At 40.9% G+C, this 12,876-nt stretch overlaps 1 protein-coding gene across 1 annotated transcript in view; it reads left to right on the top strand.

Annotated features, from left to right (window-relative positions):
- The window catches only part of Pak5 (p21 (RAC1) activated kinase 5), a 190,598-nt gene extending 187,688 nt beyond the window's left edge, over nt 1-2,910 (top strand). The window contains exon 10 of the mRNA XM_032904288.1: nt 625-2,910. Coding sequence (XP_032760179.1) covers nt 625-780 — 156 coding nt within the window. The 3' untranslated portion in view covers nt 781-2,910. The remainder of the gene's footprint in view (nt 1-624) is intronic.
- Nucleotides 2,911-12,876: the final 9,966 nt, after the last annotated feature.

The raw sequence follows: 12,876 nt of genomic DNA, 5'->3' as shown, positions 1-12,876 counted from the left end.
TTATTGGGGGGAGGGTGGTAATGGGGGAGGGTGGGGAGGGGAACACCCATAAAGAAGGGGAGGGGGAGGGATTAGGGGGATGTTTGCCTGGAAACTGGGAAAGGGAATAACACTCGAAATGTATATAAGAAATACTCAAGTTAATAAAAAAAATATATGCTAAAGTCAATCAGGACATTCATTTAATGGTGCTCATCTCCAAGTAACTAAGATAGACATCAAGAAAGTTGACTTTACAAAAATTAAAGGGAAATGTCTCTGTCAACCAACCTGATAGAAATTTGTTTTTCTCTGTGAAGTAAGCGAAGGCATTCCCACTGAGCATTATTTTATAGTCTTAGTTGACTTTGTCACACATATAACCAGTTCCTATATAATCCCGACATAATTGCCGTCATTTCTTACCATCATTATTTTATTTAATAAATAGTTTCTCTATCCTTTACCCTCTTTATTTCAAACTTTGAAAGCAATTATAGTGATGACATCTGTTTTTTTTTCTTCCATGTCTTTCTCCTTAATTTCCTATGTTTGAAGTCATCAATGATGTTAGTTGGGGCATCGTTTCGGGACAGGAGGCTTGGCATCTGTTTTAGTCCTCACTATGTCTGTTTCTTTTTGCAGGTTTCTTCCATGCTCCGAGGATTCCTAGATCTTATGTTGGTGAGGGAGCCCTCTCAAAGAGCCACAGCTCAAGAACTTCTTGGACATCCATTCTTAAAATTGGCAGGCCCGCCATCTTGCATCGTTCCCCTCATGAGACAATACAGGCATCACTGAGAGGAGTCACATAAGATGCAAAGCTAGGCAAAGACATAAAAATGATTCAGGAGAACATGAGGAGACCCACGAAACATGCAAAGACCTGTGTATTCTAAACCAGCTGATTGGTGGGACAGTGTGATGACCTGACCGGCAGGGTTCGACAGACCAGGGCATCTTCTAGTGTCTTAAATAGTAGGCATCTCTCCACTAACAGCTGGCATGGTCAATTGGAGCATGGCTTTAATAAGTCATTATTATACATTTTCAGCCCTTCTTCCAGTGAATCAGAAGGACTCAGTACAAACTCCGTTACGATATATCCTAGCCACATGCAGGGTACCATATAGGATTTTCTATTATTGAAAGAATACTTTTCTGGCAAAAAAAAAAAAGATAAAGAAAGGAAGAAAAGAAAATAAAAAGCACTTTTTTTCTTAATGGTAGCAGTGTAATGTATTTTGCAATGAATTTGTAATTTTTCTGTACGATAGTTTTGATAATTTATAGTACTTTGATGTCACGTAGCCATTGTCTCGGTTGAAGTAATACTTGTTTACTAGCAGGCGTTTGAACAAAGCCTTTCCTACTTTTTTATCCCTTTCAGAGAACCAACGATTCTTTAGGAACTTTGAATACTAAATGACCCTCAGTCACCGTCAGCTTTAGCAGAATATCTTTCTTATCTTAACAAGTGTCTTATGTGGTGGAGGAAGAGTTAAGAGGGATGGTGGTGGTGCGGACACTTCACTTACCCAACCAAATATAACGAAATAACATTTGAGCCACAGAATCGCCAAATGATTCCTTGAGATGATGCTAAGTATTTTGAAAAATTAAATATTCCTGCAAAGATTCTGGTAACACCATTTTTTTTTTGTAGAACCAGATATTTCCCTTGATGCCTCCCTTCAAATAGGTGTGGCATCCTCAGTGGCCAAATTTCCCTCCCAGGGAGTAATTTTAATGCTGGGATCTTTGGACTCAGATCCCCAGGTAGAATGTTTCAGTGAGACCATAGAAATGCCAGGCTCACAAAGGGAGAATGAATAAGGCAAGTTGTTTGGTCCGTCACTGTTTCTAAGACTCTGTATGCTAGCACACCAAACTCTTGTCTGTATTTACCTTCATGCCACAGTATTAATCACTGTTATTCATGTATTGTGCTGAAAGTCTGAACGGATGATAGAGGATGAATTAGCAAGGGGGTACTTTACCAAGTATGGTCTAACTTCCGTGGTGGCCATGTTATAATGTGTTTCTGACATAAGGAGAGTTTGTGCTGCTGTCTCGATCTTCCTGAATGTTGATAAAAATGAATGACTACTACAATACATTTTGTGTTGCTTGTTGGATGAATTTGCATGTTAACTGTAGGCCAATATAGATTTGCCTTTAAAACTCTGGAAGCGCTACATAGTCATCATTAGTTTCTATTAATTATGCATCAGACAAAAGCCATTTGTTACCAAACTGGAAAACCAGAGGCTTTACTTAATGACTTTGCATACTGTAACAAATAGGAAAATAAATTTGTGAAGATACTCTGGTTGATCTAAGCATAATTAAGATTTTTTTGTAATTAATAGGTTGATAATTATTTATTATAGTTTAAAAGGAAAAAAGGCATAAAATGACCTTCTGCTGATTAGCTGTTCAGTTTTAACCCAAACTGGAAATGCTTTACAATCAATAGAAACTATAACTTTGTTTTATAAAACACAGAACATCAATGTTTTATGAAAACTGTTAAAAGTCTTAATATAAATATGTAAGGATAAGAGCAATCTCAATCCCCAAAATTGCAATCCTAAAATGTCACAAAACAGAATGTCATAATTCAGCCAGGACTATGTAGGAGAGGAAAGAAGAGTCAATCAGAATCACTTTTAACCAGAATCAGCATTAAAAAAATTCATTGCAAAATCTGCAAAAAAAAAAAAAAAGCAGATTTTGGACTCAAACAACTTCCGACAGTGTAATGGAAATTTTTTTCTGTAATTTTCTTATCAATGGGCATTTTTTACAGTACTCAGTGAGTTTACTAAATGTTACTGTAGCTTAAAGGAATCTGTGAGCAGTGAGCATTGGCAGAAGCTGCACCGCAAATAAAGTAAGTGTTTGCCTTTTTTCCACCGTGCTATTGGAGAGATTTGTGTTCGGAGTGTGTCCTGTTAAGTAAGTAGAGATGGTGTGTTCTATGATCTCATGGGTGCAAATGGATTGGTTTATACGTAACATCATCATGTCTCAAACTGAAGATAAACATCCCTACCCCCAAAATTACCAATTGTGTAAGAATGTGATATAGATACTCTCCTTAGAGAAGAATATTAAACTCTGAGGAACCAGGTTCAAGGAAAACCAGATGGGTAGCTAAGGACGTCCATCTTACTCCGAGGACGTTGAGCTGATTTGAGTCATTTTACCATGAATTTCACTAAAAAGTCTTAGCCAGAGAAGGAGCTCAGTCTCTCCATCACTATCTTGAGCCCTTGAAGTTGAAGAAAAATATGTATGTCAAAGACCCCGCTTCTTGTCTAGAAATTTTAGACGGCGACCTTCATGAAATGACCTAAGACAGAAAGATGAGGGAGGACAAGTTCATCGTACGTCAAGAAAGAGAAAGATGGTGGCAATCTCCCACAGACAAATCCTTGGGCTTTGCTGCAAAGGGAACAGACATTATGTTTTCTTGACTGTGTTGGATGGAGCATGTAGAAGAACCAAGGAACATATTAAACTACTTAAAAGTGTAATGAAGACCAGAGAGATGACCCAGTAGTAAGGGCTCTTGCCACCAGGACTGGTGACCTGAGTGACATTCCTGGAATCAAATGGTACAGAGAGAACTAACTCTGATAAGTTGTCCTCTGACCTCCACATGCATGCCATGGTGATGCCATGGTGCCTTGGTTTGTGTGCGCTCATGCACACACATAGACACAGAAATGTAGGGGAGTTTTTTTACAGTGATAAGATGTGCAACCAGGAGATCTGTCTTCTTTTCTTCAGGAAAGAGGTCATGGTGACACTGAAACTGAACTCTAAACAAGTGTATCATCTATATAGCCTTTCCTGTAAACAAATAAGTTTTGGTATTCTTCCCTCCTTCCTTTCAAATGCATCTTAAGTCAGACACATGAGCAGAACGTTGCCTCCATACGAGTCCCCATAGATTTGGCCATGTCACAGTCTGAGACCCCATGATGTAGGGGAGATGTAGAAGAAAGAAGGATTAGAATATCATAGTGTACACCCTGCCCTGCCTCCTGCTGCTGTCACTTTCTCTCATACAAAGTCACCCAGTTCAAAGGAGATGAGATCTGTTGGTTTTGAATTGACATGAAATTGATTCTTTCAAAGCCATCGTAGGTAAATGGAATCGGACATAATTGTGGTTGGGTTCCTGTTACCCACCCAAAAGACCATTCACTGGCAATTACTAAAATAAAATAAGATAAAATAAAATAAAGCAAAATAAATCATTTCCTGAAGCTAACATATCAGAGTCAGACTCCTTGGTCAATTTAATCAAAGAAATAGATAATGAGATTTCAGAGAGAGACAGATTGTATCTGGATTGGATATCAAATATATAACCAGGAAAAATCTAGGGAAGCTGACATGATGCTGCATAAAGGGAATGAATGTACAAGAAGACTATCATTGTGACCATGTTGGTTTATGTTTCCATTTTCAGATTACATAATTTGGGTGTGGGTTATACTAAAAGGAAACGCTAAAACAAACATTTAGACACAAATTATTTACTTGTGCAGTGACTATGGAAAAATTTTCCCACCAAAATGAAGATTCAGAGAAAAGTGAATATAGTGTAACAATTTCCTTTCAATTGCAACATTCTCCCCTGCATAGGAAGGGAAGTTTATAAGACACAGGAAACTCATAAAACTTAAAACACTCAGGAGCCTCCTCCATATTGCCAGCCACAGTTACTGGGGAAGAGGAAACTATTTTTTACTCCAACTTGGGCAAGGAACAAGCGTTCCTTTTGTGAGTCAGTATCAATACTGGGTAGAGCTTTTTGGTGAGGCCCCTGTCTGAAATAAACTCACCATTTCTTGAAGACACAGTCAGGTAGAATTGCTTTTGTCTGCAGTCAGTTGCCTGTCTGAAGCAAATAGATGTTTATTCACCTTTTTCCAGGAAAAGTCAAGGGTCAACAGGATTAGAAAAGCAGTTGAGTGGCTTCTGTGACATGTAGGATATGCGACTGAGGCTGGCTGGTGCACATAAAGGTGAAGCATCCATAGGGGCAAGCCCATCATGACTACCTTTCCTGTTGCCCTCCTGATTAAGGGCGAAGTGTACCATTGTCCTGATGGCCTTCTGAGCCCAGTGCAAGGTGGCAGAGTCTCTCTACCAGCGAGGCTTCTCCTTCTTTGACCTTGTCTAGGGAGCATGAAACTCAGGTACTCTCTACCTACAGAATGTCACATAGCCTTAGTGAGATTATAGGTCCAGCTTTCTTCATCCCAATAAGAACCTGTTCAGCAAGCACCTACCATCCCCTGGAATGCCTCCCCATGCTAATGAGGCATCTCAGCACCTGAGCCTTCAGGCAATGACTTTTGCCTACCCTGGATATTCCTACTGCCTCCCCCCAAAACTATATAGTCCTTAACTTACTTCAAATAAAATTGACCTGTCCCCCAAACTGGTCCCCATCTGTCACTATTATTGCTCATAATCATGGGCTGTCCAAATCCCTGTTCATCGACTGCTTCTTCATGGACTAGTGGCCGACAACACCTTTGAGAATGGAGACCATACTTTTCCTGTGTACTATGGGATGCTATCACTTCTTAGTAGCAGTTCTGTGGTTTCTGCTATGAGTGTTAAGATGTGCAACCAAGGCCAAGGTGGAGCATCCTTGGGAGTGCAGGGGTAGTTAACTTTATCTGCATAACTTTTTCTGCCTATATGTTGCATATCTCTGGGAATGTGGTCTGCCACATGACTATGAGAACTCTCTAAATATGGCTGACAGAGGATATATTGCCACCCCTGAAAGTAGAACATATAGAGTAGAAGTACAAGCAGGCCATGGAGAGAGTTTCAAGGTCCTTGCTGTGGGCAGGAAGTCATTCAACTGAGAGTCAGCTCTATCCCTTAGTAAATATTTCCTCAAGTAAGGAAAACATCACAATAGGAAAAATAAATGTGGATGCTGTCATCTGCCTTAGTTTCTTATTTGGTAGGAACCATAAGGAAAAATAGACGGATGGGATGGGGGTGATAGCTTGTCATTTCTTATAGCTGGTATGGTATAAAAGATAAAGATTACTTAAAAGACCTATGCTGTGCCATTGAATCCTTCTGGGACCCAAAAACTTAGGTTGTGTGAGAGGAAATCAGTGAAGGAGAAGAGAACTAGGTAGAAGTAATAGAAAGTACCCTGCAGATCTGATTTTTAAGAAAAATGTGTGATAATCAGGAGATACTGAGCATCCAAATGGCTTAATTTAAAAAAGACCTTTGAACAAGAGTTAGTAAAAGAGTTTATCACAGCCTGGGTCATGAGGTTTTACTACAAAGAAAGAAACAGTGATCTTTAAAATGATTTTTAAAAAACCTATATATTCTGAAACAGCATGCATGAAATCACTCCCTCATGGACTGGCTCATACAAGGCATTAGGGACATCTGACTATCAGCCATGATGGCTTATGAGCGAGTACTGGAAGATGATATGTGAAGAACAAGCATTACTGAAGTGGGCACACAACAAATAGTATTTTTTATTGTACCATGTTTGACAAGACTGTGATGTTCACAGGGAAGTTAACAAATGTTAGCAAGGATCTTGGGGCTGGTTTAGGATTTGGTGACTTTGCTGAGCCCCATGCTGGACTGTGATTTTTTATGGTGTAGGAGAGGCTCTGGTGTAAATTGGGTTAATAGGTTACCAAAGCATCAAGGGAAGAACGAGGAGGAAGGGGGAAGCAGGTGACGAATTCTGTCTGTGTCACTCAAAACTCAATGTGATGAAATAACTGTTGACCCACTGTTCCTAGAGAAAAACTGACACAAGGCCAAATTCAGGGGTATCAGGCCTCTAGTGGGCTTTAAAGAACTGAGCGATAGTTCACCAATGGGGTGAAACAGGAATGGGCTACAGAAAGATGCATGTAAAAGAATCAAGTTTGCGCTTGGGAGAAGCAGTTGTCCCCTGGAAGTATGAGGTATGCAGGGTTGCAAGAAAGTATAAGGGCAGTGAGAATTGGTCACCTACCCTAGGGTCCTTTTACCAGTCAGATGTCACCGGTGGAGATGTTCCAGCCTGTATTCACCCAGGTTCCTATAAGTAATCTCCATAAACTCATTGCTTCACCAAGGTATCCTTTGCTCTGTCACTGGCACTATATCATTTGTTCATATCTTACTAGGGAAGAATTTTTGTTTTCTTGGTTTTTGTTGTTGTTGTTTTGTTGTTGTTGTTTTGTTTGTTTGTTTTTTGAGACAGTGTTTGTATGGTCATTGTTGTCTTGGAGCTTGCTATATATATAAGACTGGACTTGAACTCACAGGTATCATCTTACTAGAAAAAGCCACACAGCACAATATCATGTTCTCTTCTTAATACCATTGAAGAGCTGAAAGACACTTTGAAACTATCCTTCAAAGACGAGAGTGTGAGCATTTTTATCTACCATCTCCAACACTTTGTTAGTTGACATTTGTCTCAGGAGCATCACTGCCCAGACAGTCCAGTTTACTCTGTACCTGGGTACAGCTATTCAGGAAGGGTGCAAGAGGCTGTTGGAACTGTCAACAAGCGACCTTCCAGGAAGGACAAAGGAACACTGATGGAGTTCTGATACTGTCTCCTTCATTAATACATCTAATTAAGGAAAAAACACAGAGTTGAAGAAGTCTGTGTGTTACTGAGAGCTAAATGAAAATATGCGAGGTACCTTATTCTGAAAGGGTTGCTCATGAGGCAAATGCTTTGAAAGTTATACCTCATTGTTGTAAGCAGTTTTCAAAAACAGTCATAAAATAATTCAAGATCTTACATGATCCCCTCTTAACTAACAAGGTCCCAAAGAGTTATATAATACTATACATTAATCATGACATGTATTTATACAACATGCTCATGATATGCATTTATATAACACACACACACACACACACACACACACACACCACATCCATTGGTTCTTCAAAGGCAGGGTTTTTCTCTTTGTCCAGAGATATAATCCCAATCACAGGAAAGAACCTAGAATACACATGGTAAGTACCAACAAATGCTTGTTATGTCTGCCTTTATAAAGATATGACAACCTTCCCTAACAGATAGATAATCTGGCATTTGTTTGAAATCTGTGTTGATAGATAAATTATATCTTCCTGTGAGTTTAGTAAATATTGGAGGTTTCTTTTTCCTATCTAAATTTACAGGTTTGGAAATTTCCCTTCACTTCAAAAAATACAACCACCTGATCAGTTTGCTTAGCTAGAGAAAACCTATGCCTAGAAACATAGGACTTGGAATAAGTCGATAAAGAAAATTTGTGGGTGCCTTTTCGACACATATACACAAAAGCTGCTCCACCACACCACGAGGACAGTGCTCCACTATGTTCATAGCAGCTTTATTTGTAATAGCCAGAAATTCGAAACAACCTAGATGTCCCTCAACTGAAGAATGGATAAATAAAATGTGCTACATTTACACGATGAAATACTATCAAAAACACGGACATCATACAATTTGCTGGCAAAAGGAACCAGAAATTATCCTGAGTGAAGTAACCCAGAACCAGAAAGACACACATGGTATGTACTCACTTATACGTGTACATTCGCCATAAACTACAGGATAATCACGCTACAATCCATGGGACCAAAAGAAGCCAATTAGCAAGGAGGGCGCAAAGAGGATGCTTGAATCTCACTGAGAAGGGAGCTGATGGAGAGAGGGAACTGGGTGGGAGAGGGGATTGGGAGGGGACATCAATGGGAGGGGAGGCCCTTGGTCCTGGGGTCTGATGCCCCAGTGTGGGGGGATGCTAGAGTGGTGAGGCAGTAGTGGATGAGTGGGTGGAGAAGCACCATCATAGAGGAAAAGGGAAGGGGGAGAAGGGGGATGGGATAGGATGGGGAGTTTGTGGAGGGGTAATCAGGAAGGGGATATCATTTGAAATGTAAATGAATAAAATAATAAAAAATAAAAAAGAAGGGTCAAAGGTGAGGAGAATGGCGAGAGAACTGGGATTGGTGTGGTAGGGGGCATCTCTGGGACAAACTACAAATTTCCAGGAACCTAAGAGAGTGACCATAGTTCAGGCTCCTAGCAATGAGGGATGTGGAGCCTGAAATGGTCACATACTGTAACAGGGCAAAACTTCCAATGGAGAGATGGGGACAACAACCTACCCACAAAACCTTCCACCTACAATTTGTCCTGCCTTCAAGATATGCAGGAATAAAGAGGGAGCAAGAATTGAGGGAACAGCCAAACAATGACTGGCCCAATCATGCCGTGAGAGAAAGCCCACCCCTGAGACTATTAATGATATTCTGCCTACCCTAGCTGTCCTCTGAGAGGATTCACCCAGCAGCTGATGGGAACATGCAGAAAACCACAGTCAAACATTAGGCGGAGCTGGGGAATCTTATGGAATGGGGGATAGGAAGGATTGAAGGAGCCAGAAGGGACAAGGACATCACAAGAAATCTATAGAACCCATGAACCTGAGCCCATAGGGGCTCACAGAAACTGAACCAAATAGCATGCATGGGACAGACCTAGGCCCCCTACACATATGTAACAGAGGTCAGGCTTGGTCTTCATATGGGACCCATAACAACTAGAGAAGGGACTGCTGTTGACTCTGTCTCCTGCCTTTGGACCCCTCCCACCCTAATCGGTCTGCCTTGTCTTGGCTCAATAGAAGACAATGCACCTAGACCCACTACAACTTAATATGCTGAGGCAGGTTGAACTACATGGGAGGCCTCCTGTTTTCTGAGGAGAAAGAGAAGGGGAATGGAAACAGGGGAGGTAAGAGGGAGGAACTGGGAGGAGAGGAGGAAGGGGAAGCTCTGATTGGGATGTAAAGAAAATAAAATAATTAATAAAAATAACCATGTCAGTCCTTTCTTATTATAAAGTATTGTTTGGTAAGTAAAATTGCAGTAAGGATGTGAAGAAAAAAATGTCATTAGCCACACCTTTTGTGGGACAATTCCAACATGTCAGCACTGTACAAGAGGACTGTCTTGCATCCTCGGGAAACTTTGCAAGAATGAAGAAATGAGCCCCATTTCCAAATGAGAAAATGTACACACACAGGCACAGCTCGGATGATGCTGCATATTTATTAATAGTAACATCGTTGTAACTCAAAACCTTCAAATTTCTACATCAAAATCACCTGGTAAACAGCGTAAAACTGCAATGTTAGGGTCTTATTGGGATTCTCTGGGATGACTCTTTAAAGCTCCCACTTTGCAATGCTGTCTAGCTTTCCATCTACAGTTTGAGATAGCTTGTTTTTAAGGTGTTTGCCTGGACCAGGATCAGGTTGTTTGGCATTTAATGATCAGAAATGAGCCTTTTGGGTGAAAAACGGTCTTTTCCAGTTGATACTTCCAGAAGAATGTTTGTGTCTAATAATTTGGACAGTTCTGCAATAAACACTCCTATGCAAAAAACACACTGCTGTCTGCCAGAGGTGCCCAGTACAGATGGGCTGCTTAACATCTTCTTCCTCCTTTCTCCATTCATATTTGTCTGGTGTCTCCTATCTCCAAGTTTCTCTGCTTTTGAGGGAAACTATGGATACTCAGTTATATGTAGTTTGGAGAACTTTCTTTAGTTTTAAGGTGGGAAGTAACTGTACCTGCCCTCTGACATAGTTTCACTGGAACTATTTGCTTCCAGAAAGGGAATTCTCCAAAAAAATAAAAAATAAAAACCTAAGAATTTAAAACAAAGTCACTCTTAGGGCTGAGAAGATGGATAACCAGCTAGGAATACTTGGAGTATACACATGAAGACCTGGGTTCTAAGAATTTGGACCTGCTTTTAAAAAAACTAGATATAGCTGCATGCCCATGTCACCCTAATGTTGAATAGAAAACCATACACCAGCTGATCTCAGGATCTCACTGGCTAGCCCATCTAGTTAAAACAACAAACTTCAAACTCAGTGAGAATCTATTTCTTATCTCAAGGAAATAAGGCAGATAACAATAGAAATACATATCCACAGCTATCCTCTGGCCTCTGTGTATGTGGTATGTACCTGTGGGCAAGTATATTCCCATATACATGTACCACCATCACCACCACCACCACACCACCACCCTCGATCTTAAAAAAAAAAAGTTGCTCTCATCCTAAAGAAATCTACATATACATCATCTGGCCTAACATTTCCAGATAGGCAGACCCATTATCCTTTTGTGCTTAGAGGCATTCGGTTTTCAATTCCCAGTAAAAAAGAAAAGTGACAGTTAGAGGGGTAATTGAGCATCTGTGGTTTGTCTATTTCCTTTGTTTTCTTTCTCTTCTGTAAGAAATGTGAACAGAGGAACCAGAGTTATCCCTGCCTCGAGAGCAACTACAGAATGTAAGGCGATGGCAATGGGTATGAAAGTAACTCAGAACTGGTCCAAGCTATAAAATCACCAGAAGACCTTGGGATGGAAATTCTCAGGGTTCTGTCTCCTGTGGCTCCCCTTTGTCTTGCGCAGTTTATGATCAAGATAGGGTCACAGCTATAGGGAGTAAGACTATATTCAAAAGAACTTACACTGAGTTTATGATAGGATCTTAGGCTGGCTTGTTAAAGACTGCATGGTGGGAAACAACCATGACAGTAATACTAATGGTGAATGGTAACAATGACTGACGGCTGTATACCATCGTGCCACTGTAGTCCATCCAGATGTCCTACATCTGGTCTGTGCTGCTCCCTGAGACCATATTGAAATTGATCTGTGTGTCCTGTACTGCCACCTGAAGCCATGGTGATATCTTGGCCTGGGCTGACACTGAGAACCATGTCTATCTGGGTCCATGGTCCTCCTGCAGCTGAAGTCTATGTCAATGCCTGTGGCCTGAATTAGCACCAAATTCCATGAGGATGTCCCTGATCTACGTTGCCATCTGAGGCCATTTTTATATCCAAGCACCGTGCTGTGCTGGTCCAACCCCTCATGTGACCTGTTTGGAAGAGCTGGCTCTGATAGCCTTGGTACATGAGAACTGACCCAACCTCTCATCTGTTGCAGCGCTTGGGAGAGCAGGCCATGCTCAACATCATGCCTGGGCAGCACAGTAGAACTGGCCCTGGTGTCATGAGTCAGGGAGAGTGGGAGAGCTGGCCCAGCCCTTTGTCTGGACAAAGTATGAGAACTGATTCTAGTGGTGCCAGTGTCAGGCCCAGATTCAGGATTTGGCCCATCCCTACATCCCCATCTATGAACTGATAGAATGCATGAAGGGGCTGGTTCTACAGATTCAAAACTACAGGATCTCCATGACACAAGGCAACAGTAGGATATCTCAAAGGAGTCCTGATAAGGATCAGGTATTGATAGTGTAACAGAAGCCAGAGACCTCAAACCAGACCAATGGCTTATTGCAATAAACACTCGCAAGTAAAGCTGTTTGGACAAAAGGACACAAGTGTGACACACTGAGGCTTCCATGGCAAAATGGGGTTTGGGGAGTGTTGTTTGTTTGTTTGTGTTTTCTATTTTCATTTTTATTTTTTTTTGTTTTCTTTGGGGGGTAAAGTTGTAAGGATAGAGAGTAGAAATGAAAGGATGGGCAGATGAATGGGATTGGGGTGCATGATAATAAAAAAATTTTAAAAAGAAAGCAAAATGCTACTGATGCACAAGCAAACAAAGAAACCAAAGAGGTTTTTGCACCTGACTTCACCCCTTCCTGTACCCCTTATTTACATCCCGGCTATATGAGAGGAACAGACATCCTCTGTTCGAGGTTCACACCATAGTGTTACAGTTCCATAAAGACCAAGGATGAAGGCCTTTCACCCCTGAGCCTAAAGAAAGCCCTGTCTTCTTTATAAAGGATTCTGTTTATTACAGCTATCCACATAAGCT

This window comes from Rattus rattus, chromosome 5, assembly GCF_011064425.1.
Source record: "Rattus rattus isolate New Zealand chromosome 5, Rrattus_CSIRO_v1, whole genome shotgun sequence".
Taxonomy (NCBI): Eukaryota; Metazoa; Chordata; class Mammalia; order Rodentia; family Muridae; genus Rattus; species Rattus rattus.
This window is presented reverse-complemented; position numbering and strand designations above follow the sequence as displayed.